At 46.3% G+C, this 21,951-nt stretch overlaps 2 protein-coding genes across 2 annotated transcripts in view; both read right to left on the reverse strand.

The window, feature by feature from the left end:
* Positions 1-622: 622 nt before the first annotated feature.
* Positions 623-7,832, reverse strand: LOC311033333 (putative protein MSS51 homolog, mitochondrial). The gene is made up of 6 exons (XM_084040663.1): positions 7,564-7,832; positions 6,439-6,588; positions 5,043-5,167; positions 4,200-4,763; positions 1,586-1,679; positions 623-1,261 (listed from the first exon to the last, which is right to left on the reverse strand). The coding sequence occupies exons 1-6, from the start codon at positions 7,719-7,721 to the stop codon at positions 1,054-1,056; spliced, it is 1,299 nt and encodes a 432-aa protein (XP_083896789.1). The 5' UTR covers positions 7,722-7,832; the 3' UTR covers positions 623-1,053.
* Positions 7,833-10,334: 2,502 nt separating this feature from the next.
* The window catches only part of capn15 (calpain 15), a 30,562-nt gene continuing 18,945 nt past the window's right edge, over positions 10,335-21,951 (reverse strand). The window contains exons 5-12 of the mRNA XM_084040738.1: positions 21,160-21,383; positions 20,412-20,537; positions 18,855-19,007; positions 16,859-17,020; positions 16,025-16,260; positions 15,766-15,935; positions 14,647-14,825; positions 10,335-13,300 (exon numbers count right to left, since the gene is read on the reverse strand). Coding sequence (XP_083896864.1) covers positions 13,123-13,300; positions 14,647-14,825; positions 15,766-15,935; positions 16,025-16,260; positions 16,859-17,020; positions 18,855-19,007; positions 20,412-20,537; positions 21,160-21,383 — 1,428 coding nt within the window. The 3' untranslated portion in view covers positions 10,335-13,122. The remainder of the gene's footprint in view (positions 13,301-14,646; positions 14,826-15,765; positions 15,936-16,024; positions 16,261-16,858; positions 17,021-18,854; positions 19,008-20,411; positions 20,538-21,159; positions 21,384-21,951) is intronic.

The raw sequence follows: 21,951 nt of genomic DNA on the forward strand, positions 1-21,951 counted from the left end.
GTGGGTGTATCAACAAGCAAAGAGGGCACATGCGTTATTATTTTAATCTTTAACAGAAAGTGAGTCTAAGAGTTTTTTAAAGCTGCTAAAGAGGCATCATGCCCTGCAATAGAATGCAACCCCTTATAACAGCATATGTTAGTTATGTTGAGACTGTGTGCGACTGCCTTTCAGTAAAATATATAATTTATTAATTGCTTGTATTGCACTGTAATTTCTATTCCTTTGATTCTTGTTTTTATTTTTATTTTATTTGCTTGTTTTTTGTGTGTTTCTTTCCAATGCTTTTAATGTTTTATGTAACACACTTTGAATTACCTTGTTGTTGAAAGGTGCTATACAAATTAAATTGCCCTGCCTTGCAATATTAAAGCATGTGGCTAACACTGTTTATTGCATTGCATTGCATTGTATGTTATTGTTATCAACCCTGAATAAAACAAAACAGAAAACAAACAGCTGTCATTCAAATGCTGCTTGCCTTTTGGGCTTTTAGAGAGAGGGAAAAAGAACAGATAGCTTATCTCCACTCAGCTCTCACCAACTGTTTTATAGTCTGTGGTTAAACATCAGAACACATCACCATCCAGAGTCCAGCAGCGAGCTACAAACAGACTCACAAGAAGAAGATAAAAACACAATCCAGTGCATCATTTATTTAGGTTGTAATCTTAGATCGCGTGTTACATTGTTATGCATAAAATCTGATTTCATGCAGCTACTGTGAGATTTAGGGAACATGTCTAGCTGCAGATGGGATTACGGGGAGCTGTCAAATGGTGACCAATTTTAGTCTCATTACATATGTACGCCCGCGACCCTTCATATCCAACTAGCATGCAGCCTCAGGGCACCAACCGAGTACGAACCTTTGTTCCCCGCTGGCACCCTCGGGTGTCACACTGCTAAATGAGCTTTGAGTCATTTCTGTAATCGGCCTCATTAAATCCATTTTTTGCATCTCATTAAAGTGCACTAGTGCAGCAGTGAAGGTGCTTTTTTCTTCTTCTTCTTCTTCTCACTTTCATGCTCTCAGCATCTTGTGCCGGCCTCTTAATTGTCCATCCCGGGCTCCTCCAAGTCCTCCTGAGGAAGCAATCCCTGGAAGCGGATGTAGTGGGAGTTGCAGTAGACGGGGGTTTTGTTGGGGCAGGACTGGACCTGCTCTGGTTTCTGTGAGGTGAACGGATTGGGTCCACTGTCCCTGGTGTGCACCTCCAACTCCGACAGGATCCGGAGCGAGGACTTGAGCTCCATCTCGCTGTGGGAGACACAAAGAGACGGGCCAAGCAATCGTTTAATCAAGTCCGTTTTTATTGTCCGTTTGAAGGCGAGGAGAGATTAAATCAATAAGTTTGCTTTATCATCAAATTAGAGTCTACGGGGGGAGTTTGCTGGAGAACGCTGGGAGCAAAACTAATTCAATCTCTTCTGCAGCTTGGCCTTTGTACAAACAGGAAGCGGGTGCCACCAGAGAGAAGGAGTGTGAAGTGTGGAAGGAGCGGTGTGATCTGGGCTGTGGACACTTAAGTCAATGTTAACACACGGACATTTGCTCAAAGGGTAATGATGAGATGTGACTCACCTGTACATAGTGAAGAAGGAAGGGATGTTATAATCTCTTAGAAGCAGAAGGGTGGGCAGCCAACCTTCTATCAGACCCTGGTTAGCGTGGAACCCTGTGTTGAATACACACGATACATGATGAGGCCTTTAAATAGACCAGAGAAGATAATGCATTTAAATAAAAAATATGGACAAAATCAGTAGTGTTTCCAAGCACCAGAACCTCCAAATTTAATGCAGCATAGTCTGACAGTCTGCCCTTTGTAGTCCTGGTTTGGGTTCTCCCGAGCCTCCTTTCCCTTCACAGTAATAATGTATTCACTAAACACTAAAATTATCTGTTTTATTGCCAGTTAAATGTTCCCAGCAGTAACTTTCATATAAAAAAATCACTATACCGAGTTGAATCTTTAAATATGTATTCAAAAATCCTGATTGGTGCACATCATCTCCAACTGAAACCCCGCCCACTTCAACCCAGCAAGGAGAGCATAACAAATTAAATACACGTCATCCTTTTATGTTGGTCTACATTTGTGTTGTCATAATTAGCATATCAATTCTTGAAATGTGTTTTTGTGAGGTGACGGTGACCTTTGACCTCCAAAATCTAATCGGTTCACCCTTGAGTGCAAGTGGATGTTTGTGCAAAATTTAAAGAAATCCCCTCCGGGCGTTTCGGAGACGTTGCATTGACGAGAACGGACCGGACAGACAGACAACCCGAGAACATAACGCCTCCAGCCCGGCGGCAAGTGTGGAGGCATTTAAAAAAAGAGAAAAAGTCTTCAATGTGAAGCAAACAAAACAGAAGAAAAATTTATTTTTACTCAGTGAGGTGAAGATGCACCAGATTAGGCTTGATCAGTCTCCAGCCGCCATGTTTTTCTCTTTTTAGCTAGAATATATTTCATTCTGGACGCGTCACTGTCCGTGCAATCAGACTAATTATCAAACTGGAGACGTACAGCAGTCCGGCTATCCCATGCCGGGGTTTGAGGTTTCATAATCCTGCAGCCTATTAACCGACAGATGTCACTTTCCCCTGACTTGGGTTTATACGGGCAGCATTTATCTGATTTTCTGAGCAGCAGGTTTGGCGAACGGCTCGCCCTTCAACCGCACCACCGAGGTTCAGGCCACCGTGGCAGCAAATGCTGCAAATCCATCTGGCTTCAGTGTCCTTGAGAGAGATAAAACACAGAGTTTTCCCTGCGCCGATCAATAAACAACCTAATCGCTATGCAAGTTATGAATGTATTAAAGCATCAGCTGTGCAGTGCATTACTGGTGTGTGTTACTGGTGTGTTTAGCCTACTGGGTGGAAGTGTCTTGGAAGAGCTGGGGGACTTTAGAATAAAGCACGCAAACAACCCCGAGGCTTCACTTCTCATCATAATAAAAAGCTTTAACGGGGATAAACATTAAGGTATTCAGATGACAAAAAAAAGAAACATTCAGTCTGAATGTTAATGACAAAGCAATAATTGCCTGGCCATGGGGGACGGCTCTAGATGGGAATAGCCTAACTTTGTTTCCTGATATATCATGGATAACAAACAGTAAGCAGGAGACGGCGTTCCTCCTCCAGCATCCATCTCCTGTGTGAGAGCTGACATCCCTCTCTCGTCTCCTACTCTCTTACAGCCAATTTGATTTTTTTTGTCTGTTTTTACTACTTTCTAGTGGCCTTTTTCCCCCTCTCTCATTGTCATTCCCTTTGTGACTTTCACACACAGCTTCCTTTTTATTCCCTCCGTCACGCTCACCCGCTCCCTCACATCCCTTAAACAGTGTCATAATGCAATGCAGTGCTCTGCCAGCGTTGCGGTATGAAACGCAGCCAGGCACTCAGGTCGGTTTGCTCGCAGGGATGACTAATTCCCGTATATTTAGCTCCGGCGGAGCCCCTGCGGCGATAGCCGAGCCGGGGATCTGTGGGTGAGGCTGGGGTCGGGGTCTTAGCTGTCGCTTCGCAGGTCAAAGGGTCAGCGAACAGATGCGGCGCGAGAAGCTTAGGAGGTGTGGGGCTGTGGTGACACTTTAATGAGGTGGCTGTTTGTGAGAGTGGGCGGCGGACGTCTCTCTGTCTGTTAGGCCGTTCGCGGTTGCAATTTTGCATTGTGTTCTAAAAATATGAACAATATTCAGGAAATTCGGAGCGAAAAATGCGGCGATTGTTTCCAAAAAAATCAATGGTTTTTGCACACGGCTGGGGCTGGCGGAGTGAATCGAACGGGGTGGGGTGGCTTTTAAAAAGGGCAGCTTATTGACATTATGCTGAGTCCAGCAATCAGAAGCCAAACTCTTTCCCAGCTGCTCCCATTAATCATCCAAATCCCCGATAAATGCCTGGCGCTAATGAATAGGCCAGATCCAGTGAGTTACACGTCTCCCCGCTCGCTTCTCTTCCCCCCCAAAGAAGTAATTGTCAAACGAGCATAAAGGGAGACGGTTTCTCCAACTGCTGGGCTCGAGACCACTCAAGCTGAGCGGTTTTCTATTTATAGCCGCGGTGGTCATTGTGTTATTTACTGGGTTGATTTAGTGGTTTTCGAGGTCTTCTTCCAACCGTCTGAAGATTTTAGTGGTTGTTCCGATCGTGTTTGTGTGTTTATGTGGGATGTAGGTACCGGGATGAAATCCAACCACCAGGTCCGGCTTGGCTGCTTCCCCCTTCTCCACCAGGTCCTCCCAGAACTGGTGGTAGAGGCCCTTATAGGCGCTGATGTAGACCCTCTTCCTGGGGCCAAATGCCTTGAGAGGAGGCCTCATGACAGGGCCGTCCACCACCTCCGGGCCCACCATGACGACCTCGATGCCCTGGTGTCCGGGGAACATGTTGCTCAGCTCGTCGTAGTCCGTCAGCCTGACGGTCATGGTCTCGTTGTGAGACGCCCCCGCCACGTGAACGGTGAGCGGCTTGGCATGCGGGTCAAGGCCGAAGCGACGCACGGCCATCCCGACTGTGAGGACCCGAGAGAGGAACTCGCTCTGAATCCGCCACAAAGACCGCCGCAGGTCGGGGTCGTCCGGCCTCGGCCTGCTGGCGTTCTTCCACAGGGTCGCCATGTTGGACCCGGATAAGATGGCGTCCAGACGTGGCGTGAGGTCCCCCTGCATTGGGAGCCAATCGTCCCAGTCCTTCACCTCGGCGGCTGGCTCGGCCCACTGCTGCGTAGGGAACGGGAGGTCTCCTGCGTGTGTGTGTGGGAGAATATTCATGATATTTTGTGGCACACATAAACCAAGGACACACATTAGTGTCAATTCTGTTTACACGGTGTTTGAAAAGCAGTCGGCAGGATTCAAAAGGCGGAGAAACTTTAATTAAAACAGTTGCAGCGGTCTAGCACTGTGACTTTCTGTCATTTCATTTCTGCAATATTAAAATATCTCTTTAATGAAGACAAATTATTTTACTTTTTGGTGTTTGGTGAACTCGAGCAGCGTTTTCATTTCTTTTCATTTCTCACCAGTGAAAATCAGCCACTCCACCAGTCTGTCAATGGCCACCAGGCGCAGCTTCTTGCAGACCTTTTTATGCTGAGGCCAGTCTTTTGTCTGACACTCTTTGGTGCAGTAGTACACATTCAGGCACCTGCGAGACAAAGATGGGGGAGAAAAAACAAGCAACGCAAATTAAAGGGAGAGAAAGGCTGACGGGAGAAAAGTTAAACAACAACTGAAACTTCTCCCATGTGCCGAGCGTGTGGAGAGATGATCATATTCCATTTCTGCTAATAAAGTTCACTAAATGATGTTTCCTTTAATCCTAAAATGTACATCATTTAGTTCAACCGAGGATATTCGAGGTAAATTCTCTTCTATGACTTTCTATAGCGCCCTCATGAGGTCAAAAACTAAAAACAACAAAAACTAACGACATTCCCATCAGCCTCGGCTTTAGTTTGTATTTAGGTCTCATTAGCACATTTTGAACACCCCTCAAATAATTTCATATTAAACTTCGTTCAGCTGCCAACTCACAACATCGAAGATGAATTCTGTCCTATTTTAGGCCCAAAATCAGCCTCCGTGGTATAAAGGCTGAATTCATTAGTGATTATACAACGTCTTTGTGCAGGATGTGGGTTTTGTGTTGTCACACGGTTTAAGTGGCGAGGTAATGTGTTGGATTAGAGGTCTGACAGCCAGCGCCAGTTGGTGCTTTGGGAGGCTATATTACTTTACCTTGTAATCATTTTTGCAGCCTTCGCGGCGCGCGCATTTACATAAAATCATTTATCAGCCTACGTGTTCTGTCACGGCACACTTTGGGCGTACCGATCCTCTGAGAGGAGGCTTTACAGAGGACGACGCAAGGTAACACAAAGGTAAGGTGGAAGACGTAATAAAAATTAAAAAAAGACACTCTTGCACGTCAAAGGTCTCAGGGTTTTACTTGCCAGCAGTTCTGGGTTTTTTTTGTTTTGTATCTGCAACTTTTCTGAGAGACGCAGCTGAGAATTTCAAGAAAGACAAGAGTGAGACGAGTAGAAAGACAGCAGCAGAGAGCCAGAAGGGAAAATCTCAATACCATGCATGATATAACCTCTGTGATGTTTTTGACTTAATGAACTGCTTCTCTTAAAAGGCTGCGTATGAAACACAATCAGGGGGCTTGGCTATATTTGCCGCTGGCCTTTGTCCATCATTGTAGAGCCTTCCACACCTCGGGGGCCAATCATTCTGTCGCCGACGCCACGGCAACTGGTAATAGTTCACACATGACAGTTATTGGACAAACGTTCCGACTGGGTGATGATGGAGCCGCTCTGAGGACCGCGTGAGGAGTTTTTGGGCATCAAACATTCTGATTGTTAACAGGGATTCACGCTATGTTAATGCATGGTCAACGGGGCCGCTCACTTCACGCAGCGCTTCAGGACCTGGCCCTCGGCGAGGTGGGCCGGCAGTTTGTTGCAGCCGGTGCAGAACTCAAAGGTCTCCTCCATCTTCTTGAACATCTCCTTGTAGTTGCGGAACGGAATTCCTTTGGCCTTTCCCTCCACGGCGGCCCTTGTGAGAATCAGACACGACACACGTTCAAGAATTTGATAGAAGTAATAATAATAATAATAGATTATTTATTTAGTAACTTTAAATACCTCCTTACACATCAACAGAGCAGGAGAAACGATAGGTAGAGTTGGTAAGATGAGGTAAACAGACAGTAGAAAGACAAAAATAAATAAATAAAATAAGTTAAATCACATCGGCCCTGGAGGAGAAGGGGCCCTAGAGGAGAAGGGGCCCGTGTGGAGAAGGGGCCCTGGTGGAGAAGGGGCCCGTGTGGAGAAGGGGCCCTGGTGGAGAAGGGGCCCTGGTGGAGAAGGGGTCCGGGTGGAGAAGGGGCCCTGGTGGAGAAGTGTCCGGGTGGAGAAGGGGCCCGTGTGGAGAAGGGGCCCATGTGGAGAAGGGGCCCTGGTGGCGAAGGGGCCCTGGTGGAGAAAGGGCCCTGGTGGAGAAGGGGCCCTGGTAGAGACGGGGCCCTGGTGGAGAAGGGGCCCTGGTGGAGAAAGGGCCCTGGTGGAGAAGGGGCCCTAGAGGAGAAGGGGCCCTGGTGGAGAAGGGGCCCTGGTGGAGACGGGGCCCAGGTGGAGAAGGGGCCCTGGTGGAGAAAGGGCCCTGGTGGAGAAGGGGCCCTAGAGGAGAAGGGGCCCTGGTGGAGAAGGGGCCCTGGTGGAGACGGGGCCCAGGTGGAGAAGGCCCTGGTTTTGAGCCTCGACTTTGGAAAAGCTAGAAGGGCCCCGCCCGAGGATTTAAGGCTGCAAACAGGCTCATAGGGTCAGGATTTCTAAAATATGCCGAGCTTTAAAAGTGATCAGTAAAATCTTAAAATCAATTCTAAAAGGAACAGGGACCCAGTGAAGTGAGCGATGTGATCTGTTAAACCAGTGAGCTGCTGAGTTCTGGACCAGCTGCAGGTTAAAAGAGACTTACACTAATCCAGAAGGAACCGATACTCTGCTGTTGGGGGTCAGCGGTGTTTACCTGTATTCTCCGTAGTCCTTCATGTTGAGCTTGTTGAGAATGACATTGGAGAGCCCGGGAACGCGGGAGTCCAGAGAGTAGAAGCCAGACAGGACGGAAAAGACGCTGTCGGTCCTCGGGGTGTCGGGCTGCTGGAGCGCCGGGAGCTGGGACGCCATGTTGGGGTCTTCAATGTCCAACTAGCAAAGGAATGAAAGCATGAAATAAACACTGATGTTATTGTACTGTTGCTTCATGTTTTTGGTGCATTTCAATGGATGAATCTTGTTTTTTCGATGACTTGTGTGGTTAAACGTCTCGTCATGCTGCAGTGATGTACGGGTGTATGCCGGGACGCCGTGACATCACTGATGCTGGATGAAGTCAGAGCTTAAAAAAAAAACAACAACCCAAAAAACATTTGAAATCGTGGCATCTGATTGGTCGAGAGACTGGAAGTCATCATCGTTTACGTCAAGCCTCGAAATGGAACTCCGACATTATTTCCACGTTTTTCATCACAAAATGTAAAAAATAATCACATTATCACTGAGTTATCATGGTGGATTTACTGTACGAAGTTCTTGATTGAAAACCTTCTCAAAAGGATATAATTGCCCTGAGATCACCATAGATTGCCCAGTTTATCCAGTTTCGCTTGTGATGGACACTTGTGATACCTTGTGATAAAGAATTATAACCTGCTATGCATAAACTCATGGATCTGTCACTTCAACTGCGTCGTATTTCTTCCTTTGACATTTCAAAAACATCAACTCCATCCATTTGGTATGTGAGGGACCCCCGGACCCCCCCCCAGATAGGTCACTCTGACAAATGAGAAGAAGCAGGGCTGTGAATGTTGACTCCGGTGGAAGGACACGCAGCTCAGCCAGGTATTTGCTCTATGCGCCCTGACAACCAAGAAACACGCTGCACTGACACAACAAAGATTTGCACCGCTATTAGAAGACTCCGGGGAGGGTTTGAAATGCTCCTCTTAATAATACGCCGCTGCTGCCAAAAAACCAACACGAACACACAGTAAATACACAAAGTCAGCTGGGTATACAACTTTTTCAAGGGTATAAACGTGAAAGGGGCTAAACTTAAACCAAGATGGTTCAGATTCCTATTGTCAAGGCTGCTTGACATGGATACATGGTGTGAAGTATACTATAGACTTTAAAATACACCGTCTCCCACCCACATATAGAGTAAATGGCTTGGTGGCCCTGACGATCGGGGCTCTCGTGACAAGAGGATCAGCCAGATTGTCAGACAGGCGGAGGCTGGGGTCAGGCATGTTTCTAGAGCAGTGACATCACGCCTCTGCCCTTGACACACACAAAAAAATAAAATAAAAATGAATACAGCCTTTGCCTCTCCTGTTTGCATGATTTACTTTACTGACATGTGGGGATATAAGAGGGGAGAGAAGTCACTATCTCACAGCTTGGAGGCTTTTTTTAGATTTGATGAACATCCAAGAGCATAAAATCACGCACGCATGCAAGTATGTTTCTTCTCATTAGTCTGGTTTGGATAAAGTGTTTGTTTTTTTTTGTTTTCCAGTTTATTCTGATTACGCATAATTGACCCGTCTTTCATTTGGCCTTGCAAACACACCAAAGTATGTGGAACTGCACGTAGCTTGCAGCGATGAAACTATTCTTAACTTGCACTACAAATGCTTCACTTTATCACACGGAGAGACTCTGTTGCACCGGCCGACGCTGCTCCACTTTCTTTCTTTCTTTTTTTTTACAGGAAAACAACTTTCCTCTCCACGTCGAGGAACTCTGTATCTTTTCAATTTCATAGCCAGCATTGCCGGGGAATGATTCAGTCTTATCATGTTTGCAGACAAAATTGAAAAAGGCCTCTATCTAATTAGCTCCTTCATATCTACAGAGTGGTGGTTTGGAAATGAACAGATTTCCCAGGAGAGGCCAGGTTTTTTTTTTTTTTTTTTTCCTGACCGTGACACCGTTAAGACTATCCGGCTACAGCGTTATCACATTTTCACCCAGCCTTGCCATGCACCCTAAGGAGACGACGATAGGAGACAGATATTTACAGTCGTACCTTTGGGTTCAGGCGAGCAGAAAGCCTTCTCGACGAGTCTCGAGTTTTGTTGGAAAAGACTGATGGACAGCTGCTCGTGCTCGATGTTACTACTTCTTTGAGCCTTCGCTGCGTCACTGCTGGGGTCAGTAATACCACCACAGTGCCAAAAGGTGGGGAAGTAGCAGGGGTGGGCTGGGAGGCCACCGAGGGCTCATGGGATCTGAGGTTTTATGTGGGGAGGGGAGGTGGAGACTGACACTGGGAGAGGACACAGAAAACACTAGATACCACAGATATATATTGTGCAAAAAAAACATATTCTGCAAAAAAAAAAACACCCTCGATCTGCTGGGAAAAAGGAAGATCAAAAGATGAGAAGAGGCGCACCACAGGGCAGGAAATGAAGAGCAAAGAGGAACCAATGATAACAAACACTTCAGAGAGAGTTCTGGAATCCATAATAGTGCAGTAAACACGTCTATGTAAGTGAATATAGTGAGTGAGTATATTTTAGATATGGAAATACCTTTCCCTTTCATCAGACGGGTTTCCGCTTAAATTATTGGAGCTTGAAAGCTTTGACTTCCTCTTATTATTCATCAAAAACAAAAGGCTGAAAAGCAAACAAGTCAAAATAAATGGTTCATAATTACGTCAGGTTGTTTCTCTGAGTCACAAACTAAAAAGGCTTGTGGAAATAAGTAATAATGACAAGTGTTGCCTTCATTTAAAAAAGTTTATTTGGTCCATCGGAACCTGAGATTGAAAATTAAACATACGTATTTGTACACATAAACTCATATTCCCCTTCCCAGAAAAGATCAATAAAATATATATCACATTCATCAGAGTTCCATTTTTTTCAACATTAGGTTTAATTTTTTCTATCATACTTTCATTTTTTTTTTTTTTTACAAGTTTAAAAGGGTCAGTTGATTTTTTTTTTGTTGTTGTTTAGTTTTTCTATCTTATGTGGCTTAAGTTCGCAGTCTGTACAATTTACAAGGAGGGAACCAGACAAAGGAGAGGAGAGAAAAGGCGTGTTGGCTGGTCTGTGAATCACAAGCTTCTCTCTGGCTGCAGCCTCTCCAGCAGCAGGGGGCGCCCCTGATGCACAGAAGGGGTCACCGCCAACTTCACAGGAGGATGTTGGTAGAACCAAGAGCCAAAATGACAATCATGACAAAAATATGTATACATTAAAAAAGAAAATGTAAACGTAAAGTGATCCAGCGGTTTTTCGAGGTGCCTCGTCATTGCAGGTGTTTCAGTGCAGGTTCATTTCTTATCAAGCTCAAACTTACATCACATTCCTGTATCTGTCACATCAGTCCAGTATTCAGCAAGATTCATTTGACAACAGGCCTGCAAATCACTTGTACGAATAAATTAAAGCTCACAGCTGCTCGCGGGCAGACAGACATCATTACACGTCATGTTTCTTTGGGGGGGAAAACATATTTACAGCTACTTCAGCTTTCAAGGAGGGGGGGAAACAGCTGTAGTAGTTTGTCTCATGAGCCGCCCTGAACATGTGGTGACGTGCAGCCCGTCAGTCGCGGTTGTGCAGAATGAGTGAGACTGCGAGCGTACGGGACACGCCGCATCCTGAACATGCTCATGGGATGACGAGGAGACGATGCGTCAGCACTTTTTCCCCACTCGACAGAATCGTCCCATGTGGGAATGTTTAGACTTGAAAATTTAATTTGTTTTCACTTCATGAGGAGAAAAAGTCTCCTAACTCCTTCCTGTTACTAAAGTACCGCTTAAAGTCTTTAAAACATCTACGTTGCCTTGGCGATAACTGAAGGATCCTTAGTGAAGCCAAGTAATGGCTCTGACAGCGGCCGGGCCCCTTAAAGGGCCCCTACGTCACAACAGCTGCAGGCAACTCATCCTTTTGAAAATGATGCGGCCAAAAATGTGAGGGAATTAAACTATCTTTTATGGTTTTATGTCTCACGGGTCCCTTCACTCTTTTGTTATTACATGAGGACGCCGTGCTGTCCCTAATGTGCGGGTCGGTGTGTTCTTGCGGGAACGGTAGCCCAGATGCTCGAGCATCACCCAAGCAAACAAAAAACGGTCCCCTGACCCCCCAAAGTAAACTCGGCAGCTTGTCGTAAGAGCTCCCCGATGGCAAACTAACTGTTCAAACAGCCGCCGGCGCTCCCTCAGCCCGCTGCAGCGCACGTCAAAATACCGGCGAGAAATGAGACAAATACCGCCTGACCTTCTGCACCGAGAGAGATCCGACACAAGGTGTCACAATCCAGAGAGTGCAAGAGGTGGCATGAATTCACTGGATACAACGTGCGGAGAGGAGGGTGTGGATTTATGTGTGAAGATAGAAAGTGACTGCTGGACTGGATGAGAGCAGCCAGTGTGCCCGAGGGGGCAAACTACAAAGCTGGTCATGTAATGACTTGCCTCCAGCGTTTAGACCCCAAACTGGGCCTGAGTGAAAATGAATTAAAGTAAGTGAGAGGGAGGATAGAGAGGGGGGGAAGGAGTGGTTGTTTCTCTGCCGGGGAAAAAAACTGTCAATTGTATGTTGGTCTATGGAAACACCGGGGAGGGATTCTATTATGAGTCGGGCATTTCACGAGATAAAACCTCTCTGCGCAGCAGCCTGGTTTACAGAAAGATGATTTATGAACCATGTTCCAGCTATCTGGGCACCGACGTCGTCACGAGGTTTTTGCTCGATTCCAGCTTACTCTACAAATCACGGGTTTGGTCCTGAGCTGGAGAGAGAGAGCTGGACAGCATGATGGAGAGTGAGGACAGACAGGACCGTAAGAATGATGGCTTATAGGACGACCTTGAAAAAAAAAAAAAAAAACAGCAACAAGGGCCGTGTGTAAAACAAGTAAGACCCACGCGTCCATTAAAAAAAAAAAGCATGTATAACTATGAGTAAAACGAGAATATGGGTTTGGCTCATTAAGTACCGTATTGACTCCCACTGAAGTCTCCTGCTCTGTTAGCCGTCCTTGTGGACCACATGGGGGGGGGGGGGGGGTCTGCTGCGGGTGACCGGCTCATAGTTTGTGGGCCGGCAAATGGCTCAGTAGTTACGGCGCTCCACCTTGAAGAAAGCCGGGGTCGCCTCCAAGCATGGCGAACTGTTCCACGTACAGCGCTCGTACCGAAAGCGTCCAGAAGCTTTAAGTGATCTGAACTGGATCCTGTGTGAAATCATTGTTTTTTGCAAGTAAGCGCAGGTCACTTCCCTCGTTTCAGCCTGACATGGCACGTCCACTTGGCGAGGAAGAGAGGCGTGTGCAGACCGGATGAAAGCGTTAAATGAAACGCGAGCCAATCTATGCTTTACATTCAGGTGTGTTCATCCAAAAAGGACACGCAAACACACGTTCTCCATGCTCGAGGGCGGCAGCTCGCCCTCCCTTGCCTGGTTTTCCAGTGGTCTGACAGTTAATTGGATAATAGTCTCTGTGTGTGTGTGTGTGTGCGTGTGTGTGTGGGGGAGATGGTGGGCGGTGGTCATAGCGGCCGGGGCCGGTGCAGGCCGTCAATGTCCGGAGTGAGCTGGGGGCTGTGGGTGGTCTTGATGGGGGTCCAGTCTCCCAGGGAGGCCTGCGCTGCCTTGCGGTGAGCCAGTCGGTGGGTGATGGAGAAGCCGGCGTTGCCTTCCAGCTGCGAAAGCACAACCAGCACCTGCCTGCAGGGGGAGACAGAAACGAACCGCGGAGCAGCTCCAGTTCAAGGCTTCTCCAAGCTTCAGCGAAGCACAGACTGGATATAAATATGGTTTTATGTGTGAAGTGAAGTAAGGGACTGTATGAAAACGACTGGGGTTACTTAATATCTTAAAATTATATTTTTTTGGAAATCATAACAAAGTGGTGAAAATGAAGCCTTTCTTACATTTTGAATAATGCTGCTGAATAAATAGTTATTACAGTAACTAAAGGGTGAACCAGGAAGAGGCGACGGGTCTGCAGCTGCTGATAGAATGCTTTTCCCTACTTCATACTCCAATTCATCAAAAATACATATTCAATAATTTAGATCTTTTTCAAGAAACACTTTTTTTCCCCTTCATTATTATTATGATTACAATAAAAAAAAAACTTCTTTGCTCTCCCAAAAAGCTTGGTCTTCTTCTCCATATAATAAAAATATTATTCCTGGCTAATAATTATCCAGTCCCAAAGTATGCCACTGATCTAGGAACTGTTCATCAGCTAGTCAACAGCCAGTTAGAGTCACCACTAGTGTAGGTTGTTTTTCGGATTCAGGATGAGGTAACATAGAAACATAAAACCTGGACATGGATATCTTAAGGATATGTGGGTACATCACAGTGAGAATCGTGCATATAATTAGCTAGCTGCTAAATACAGAACTAACTGATATAATAGCGAGTGAGAACATCAGAAAATAAGAGCGTGATAATGAGTATTTTTAATAAGTGAACCAACATAATGTTCTCACTAGATCAGAGAAAGTGACTTGAAGAGACTGTAAAGAGTCACCATGCACAAGGCCCATCCTCATGCATGGTGACTTTTTACAGTTTTCCCATTATGCGTGGGACATAACTTCAAGGTGATAAGGTTGTAAATTTCCATTAATGTGCCCTGTAAGGTGTCTGTGCGCCTGAAGCCTTCATACCGTCGACGTCCAGAGAACAAAAATTCAGATAAACCTAATGATGTGTGAACAGCTCCACTGTGCTGCATTTCACAGCGCGGTATTTTTCACGTCTTTAAATCATCGGCTATAATGTGTGGAGAACAATGGGGACCGGCAGGAAAAACAAAGGCAGCCCTAACTGTACGGAGACCAGCCTTGGGTGGATTATTAGGAAATGCGCAGCGGTAATCCTCTGGGATGCCGCTGTTTATAGTGTGTACGGATATAATCGTCTAAAAGGCTGGATGTTTGCCGCACCTGCACCGAAATGTTCCCAAAGCATTTAATCTCGCACATTTTTTTTTTCTTTCAAAGTGAAATATAGCTTAATGGGACAAAAAAAAAAAAAAGAGAGTTTAGTGGACGTACCTGTGCAAAGGCGGCACGCTGTCTATGGTCTTGAGGCTGCCGCGCGTGGACACCACGTTGAAGCTGTCAGTGCAGTCGCAGGAGACGTGGAGGTAGTATTTGGGGTGGCGGTTCTCCACCACCACGATGAGCCCCGCCCAGCCGTGGGTCAGGTAATAGCACGTCATGCCCTCGCGGCCCTGAGAGCATCACGGGGGAAACACACATGTGAGCGGGGGGAGGACTTCCATCGTTCTCTCTTCCCCAATACAAATGATCTCGTGGCTGCAGAGCATTCTGGTGTCTTGAGGCAGCAGATTTCTATCTTGCATGACTCATGACATTGCAAAAAAAACAAAACAGTGAACCCTTGTCTTTTGATGGGCCCTTATTATGTAGCTGCAGTGGAAAGGTACATGGCTGCAGCGTTAAAAGGCTTTCTAAAGTGCATTCTCAATAAAAGAGATGACTTTCATCCTTCCTGTAGTGGCGACCGATCTCTCATTTGGGGCAACAAAGTGCAGCTAAACTGTCATTTAGCTGCCGTCCACTGGACCAGCAACAGCATCCAGTAATCCCACTGCACTTAATATCCGTCAGTAACACATGCATGTGCTTATAATACAAATCTCTCATTTCATGGCTGAGGACAGCTCCACTTACTTATTAATACCCCACCCCAACAAAACAAAAAAACAAAAAAAAGAAGGCTTTTTTTAACCGTATTGTTCAAACGGCGCTGTTAGTTTAGTGGCTGTCATGCACTCTCAAGTGCTCGGCCCACCTACTGTGAGCGGTGAAGTTCCTGGAGAGCTGGAGCGCTGAATGATTAAACAAAGATGATCTCAAGTGTTTAAAAAGCTCTGTCATCCACTAAAATCCCAACCAATGTGACAGCTCTTTCAGGGAAAGCGGTGTTCAGGAGAGCTGGAAGAAATGACTTCCTTGGGTGTCGGCGGCTGTGTGTGTGTGTGTGTGTGTGCGTGTGTGTGTGTGTGTGTGTGGGAGAGATAATGCCCACGTGCATGTACAAAGGCGGGATGGGATTTGAGACTGAGCTGAGGAAATCTAAAGTTGTCAGCTTCACAAGCGTGGGTGTCGAGCGTCTGCTTATCGTCTCGTTCACACGCGTCTCCTCACCTCGTGTCTTTCGCCTTTGTTTTCCGTGAGGAGGATGATGGCGTCGGCCAGCGTGGTCGCCGTCGCCTCCACCTGCTCCACCATCACCTGTCTAGAGCTGTAGATGGCGAGGATGTAGCCGGGGAAGTCTTGGCTGGGTCGCCGCGCCGCCCCGCTGGTCGGACTGGAGACTGCGGGACAGAGACGGGGCCCACTAATGTATAAAACGTGGTGATGGGTTTGAATGAAACAGGAGTAAACGTCATGTGCGTCCGCCTACCTGGCGTGGGCGGACCGGTGGCCCCGCTGACGTTCATCTGCCAGTGGTTGAAGGCGCAGCAGACGACGGCGTACTCCCCCGGCTCCAGCATCACGTCGCAGCCCACGAACTTCTTCACCGCCCGCTTGCTGTGGGCCAACAGGCGGCCGAGGGTCAGCTTGTTGCCGCTGCCGAAGGAGGCGCGGAACACCATGATGCACAGGTCCAGCAGGTGGCTGTCGGCCGTGTCCGAGCGCCTGCACGGGGGGGATGAACGGGTTAAGATTCACATTCAAACAACTTTATTGGTCCCAAGAACTAATTTGCAGCTTCCCCCTGTCCTCAGTCACAACGCCAACAAACATCAGCATTGTGTTAAGAAAACTATTAAAGGCATCATGCATATAAGGGAAAAAAAAAAAAAAGTCATCATTTTTAAAATGGCTACTGTCTAAATTTAGCAGCCTGATGGCAGAAGGAATAAAAGATGTGGAACATCTGTTGGTTTTCCTCAGAGGAACATGGTTACGGCGGCCTGAAGGCATCACAGAGAACCGATCCGGTTGGCTGAGACATTCTCCGCCTTCTTTTTAACCTATATTTCCCAGAGGGTCTCTTTGCTCGACTCCAACGATCTTGAAACAAACCATAACGATACTATTAAGGCTGTTCTTGTCCTTAATGGATAATAATAAAACCAACAGATAAAAGAAAATGCTAAAAGACTTAATAAATGAGGAATAAAAATATCCTCCGATTAACACTGGAAGAGTTCAGTTTCCTCGTCGTTAACGCACACAAGAGGTGGGGTTGGAGCAGTTAAACGGGAGGGGGAGGGAGGACCATCCTATTTACCTGCTTCCCTCCTGGAAGAGAGCGAACTCCAGAGCCGTCCTCTCCAGCACGGTGAGGGCCGTGACGGTGACCGGCCCGCTGGCCTTGCTGGGGAAGCAGCCCTGCAGTCTCACCTCCTGCCAGTCTGAGTGGATCTTACAGATGTCCACCGAGTCAAAGTACCTGCAGGGGGGGAAGAGGATGGAGGCGTATTTAGTCTAGCATCAACCGCAAAGTTGTCCATATGGAGCCGTTCTTGTGAGGCATCGGATGCTCTCGATTCCCTGACGAGCAAAGTCTATTTGTACGCATCACAAGGAGCTCTTTAACATTAGCGTGCTGGCGTACCGACACCGTTTACCTTGCTATCATATCAGACCCCCCCTTCAAAGACGGAGCCCCCCAGAGACACATTCTCTTCCTCGCTTTCAGGCTTTTTTTTCCCGATTGTTTCATCACTTCCTGGCTTCACACTGTCAACTGTCTCACATCATCCTTTTGTCTTCTTGACAATCAGGAAGAAGGGAGAGCTTTGATCACGACAGATATTATGTCCGCTGTGAACAGCTTCTATAACAATTCAGTTTTTTAATTATCAACCTCAGCATCATCATCTAATTGTCCACTTGAGTCAACATAATGGCCTTGATATTTGTCCAATAATCCAACCGATTTTCTTTTCCCACACCGACACCGGTGGAAGCAGGCTCACGCTGTAGTTTTGTCATAAAGTGTAAAAGTGAGAGATTATTTATCCGTCAGAGAAAAACAATAAACTGTCCCAAGACAGATGGGCTTCTGGTATTTGAGGAGGAAAGCCACATTGATCCCTCAGGACTTCTTGCAATTCTTATTTTAGACCCAGGGGACGTGAATAACAGCGTGATACACGCATCATTTATCTTTAGGCGAGCCTACTAACCTGGTGGACGTCGTGACAACGTCCATTGATCAGATGATTTGCTGACAATAAGAAAAAAAAAATAGAATTCTAGAGCAAATGTCCGCCGGAGAACTTTTTAAATGAGGTAATTTAAAAACTTTTTGTTGGAAGGTCACACGTATTCTCTTCAAACTTCATTAAATGTTTTGGCTGTGATTCGGTTCAGTTATATTTCTAACATTGTAGTTCAGTCAGTTATGTTTTAGGGCAGTTCCACATCTCAACTCCCTATTGTGTTACTTTTCAATCACGCTGTTACAGGGAACAGGGCTTACTGACCTCCACAAGGTCACCGTCCAATGAAATAGTCGTGCACAAAAAAAACGCCCGTCAATACCGACGCTGTTTGAGTGAATGACGGGATAAATCTAATATGACAACAGCCATTACTGGTCTAAGCCTCTGCCTGCTAAATCCCTGGCAACCAAAGCCAACAACAAAAAAACAATTCCATAATGACACCGTGGCAACCAGTCTATGATGAACTTTTCAACAAACGATCAAAACAAGCAAAACGTGAGTTTGGTGTCAAAACCAGATGCTCAGCAAAATCCACACATGCATGAGAACGCTGTTCATCCATCACTTTTAGCACATTACATGCTCCCATCGTGGTACAATTAAAGGTCACTTTCAGAGTTATATCCCCCGTATTCACTTAAGAAACGCTTTGACATTTGCTCCCCTAAACAGCTGATCTTTCCTGAGATAAATCCTCACAGGAAGTCAAGATTTTTTACTTTTTACAGGCGGTTGACAGCCACACGCAGCAAAAGACAAATCTGTGCATCCGTCATGCGGGCCCAGTGACCGACAGTGGAAATGGCTCGACTTAGCGTCGAAGATGTTGTCAAAATAGTGCGGTTCAGTGTCGACTTTCAATGCTGTAATGCCCCCTGGTGACCACTAGGGGGAAGAAGGGTCAACTGGGAGAGAGTCACTGAATATGTGCCATATGAGATGACACCCCTCTACAAATTGACTTGTGGATTAAAGCCAGCAAAATGATAAATGATATTTACAATCAACGCTAAATCAGTGAAGAGAATATAAAACGTAAACATGGTTTCTCACTTGATAAAGTCGCTGTACTCCATCCAGAAGACCCCCTCGCTGCTGCCGTGGGCCATCAGCTCGTGGCGCAGGTGCTGCGGCCAGTCCGTCCACTCGTCCGACCAGCTGCCGTTCCACGAGAATCGACCCCACGGGTTACGCAGCCGCAACAACCTGAAGCCAAAGCGGCGACAGTTAGGGGAGGAGGAGGGACGGACAGAAATGGAGAGTCAGTTACAGGATGCAGGCGAGAGCGACGCCGGCTTTCACTCATCTCGGCTCCTCTTATGGATCATTCCCTGCCTTTTAACAACCCATTTAATTTTACTGCCTCCTCCCCATGGTGAGAAACTTAGGAGAGATAATGGAAAACCATATTGGAGGGTCCCCACTTTAAAAAAAAAATAAAAAAAAAATGCAGGTGAATCGCCGTTTCTAAGCTGCGTTTCATCTCCTCCGGCTCCTAGCGGGGAGACTCCGGCTCATTTTAGATCAAGCGCGGTGGCCCAATCTTCCACTCAGATTCCTTTATGGCAGTAAATTAAAGTGCTTGTGTGGGACTCTTGAGCAAATTACATCTGGGATTTATGGCTCCTCTCAACCTCCTCTCGCAGGTAGGACAGAGGAAGCATCTATTGTGTGGACTCACAATGCTGATCAAAGTGATCAAACTAAACCGGGGGTGCACCTGTTCTACTTGGCATCAAGCCACTAACACCCCCCCTCATATTTCCATATGAATCATTCAGGTCCCTTCACAGAGCGTGCGTGTGCTCAATAAAGTCTAAACCTGGGAGACTTATTCATGAATATGCTTTTTTAACGAGTGAACATAATATTTAAGACGCGGTGTCGTTCCTGCGAGCCGGCGCCAGAGAAACCTCCTGTATGTTTCATTGGCTTCGGCTATGAAATGAATGAGAGATGTAGAAGGAACACCTTGGAGGAATGCAAGGAAGAGCCATCAGTCAACTTTAATAAGCATTTTTATAAACCTGCATGATTTTTTTCACTTTTCAAACATTCCTTTTTATGATATCCTCAATATTCGTTAACACAGAAACATAGGACACTCCAGGATAATGCTTATGTTTGTTATGTTAGGAATTAGGATTTTATTTACCATCCTTATAGCACGACAGGCCTCTAAATACTACAATACCCATGAGCCTCAGCTGGCATTATAGAGAGTCCCTTGTCGTTGCTATTGTGAACAAACCACAAATCATAGTTTCTCCAAAATCACCCCAGAATTCAAAAGTGTATTGCCACTTGAAAGTGTGATGTCTTGTACACTTCAAATCAAAGAACCTGAGATTCCTCAGGGTTGCTGTTCATCTTTGGCACCGAGGATTCACGTGGAGAATTTCATGCCTATCCGAGCTGTGCGAGTGCTTCTATTGTCACCTCACACTGCCTGTGGAGAAAATGATGGGACTTTCATGTTGCCCACGCCACTAAGGTGACCCCACAGGGAGACGGATAGATAGATAGATGCACGCGAGTAACGACGAGTGGGTCAGCCTGGGGGAAAACAAGAAGGGCTCACAGAGAGAGAAGCGGGTTATCCCTTCGTACCTGTAACCCTGGACATCTCGTACATCCAGGATGGAATAGGCGTGTCTCGGTCGCAGACCCAGAGACTCATAGACGACGTCGTCGACCTTCATGTTTCCTCCTCCACAAGACGCACCCATCAGAAACCTAACGGACGAGAGGTTCACTAAAACATCACCAGGAAACACATCATTTTCTTGTTCCATCCATTTATTTGGGACTAAGAGATCAGAACAAACTGCTTTCAACCTTTGGGCTCCTTCTGCTTTGCATAGCTAATGATGTTAATTATTTCTGGACTTATTTCATCTTATTTAACCAGGAGAGCTTTAAAATATACAGACAAACTACAAAAAAAAAACGAATATCCCTTAATCCTTTTTTCAATTAGTGGCTGCTGCTCCTTCTTTGCTGATTTGTGTTGTCATGATTTTCCAGGCGGTTTACCTATTTTGAATAATACCACAAGTTTTCTGACAGATGGACCTGGCCACAGATGATTTGACTCCCTGTGGAGTTCTGCTAGTTGTCTCGTGTTGCTTTGAAAGCTCATATCAAAGTTCTGATCACCAGACCTCTGGTACTGTTATTACAGACATATGTTGCTAATTGGCATTCAGTTTATGGTTTTGTAACACCTCAGTTGTTGATGCACTTGTACCAGAATAAACCATGTGATGTATGTATTCTGTAATTTGACAGGACACATGGAGAATTATAGTAAAACAACATGACAACGTTCCTCCACACCCTCCACTCCGTCTCTCACCCCGCCTCCTTGGAGCTGAGCATCTTGGCCCAGATGAGGTCCGTGTCGATGGGCTCCTCCCGCGGGTTGGTGGAGCTGACCTGGAGCATCAGGGAGTCGCAGGGAGCCCCCGTCAGCGTGGCCAGGCCCTCGATGGCGCGCCCCGCCTGCAGGGCAAAGTAGGAGCCGTGGAGTTTGGCCAGGGCCTTCTCGATCAGCGCCACCCATAGCTGCTTCCTCTGGGCCTGGAATGACGGCAGAAAGAAGCAGGAAATACTTAGTCGGGTCTCCCTCGTAACAGGATGCCGTGTTGCCACAGGGCTTGTTTGGAGGTTTTGGCATCGGTCCTGCTGGCTGCGACTCAAATGTTCAAAGGTTTCTGCATGCAAGCTGCAGAATAAAAGGTCGTATTTATTCTTCCTTATCTTATCATCACGTACACATTTTTACAACACTTCTGTCCTTTTCTGATGAACTTAGTCATGTTGAAGGAATTTACTTGATCTGCGTAATGTCTGTTCTAATATCTTTTTTTCTCTGCTTGTTTTCTTTCAGATCTAAGGTTGCTAGGTAGTCTCTACCACATTATGTAAGTATGGCAGGTTCACAGTGCGTCTCTAGCATACGTGTGCCTGGATGTGTGTCTGCCTGTGCTTTATCTGTTGCACAATGAAATATTTCGTTTGTCCTGAAATTGAATGTTGATTTATTCGACCTCCATGTGCAATCCACCTCTGTGGTCCTCTGAGACACGCTTGTTATAAAAAGCTAGATAATGAATTAGCTTGAACTTCCATTAAGAAGTTAATAATA

This window comes from Eutrigla gurnardus, assembly GCF_963514095.1.
Source record: "Eutrigla gurnardus genome assembly, chromosome: 22".
NCBI lineage: Eukaryota > Metazoa > Chordata > Actinopteri > Perciformes > Triglidae > Eutrigla > Eutrigla gurnardus.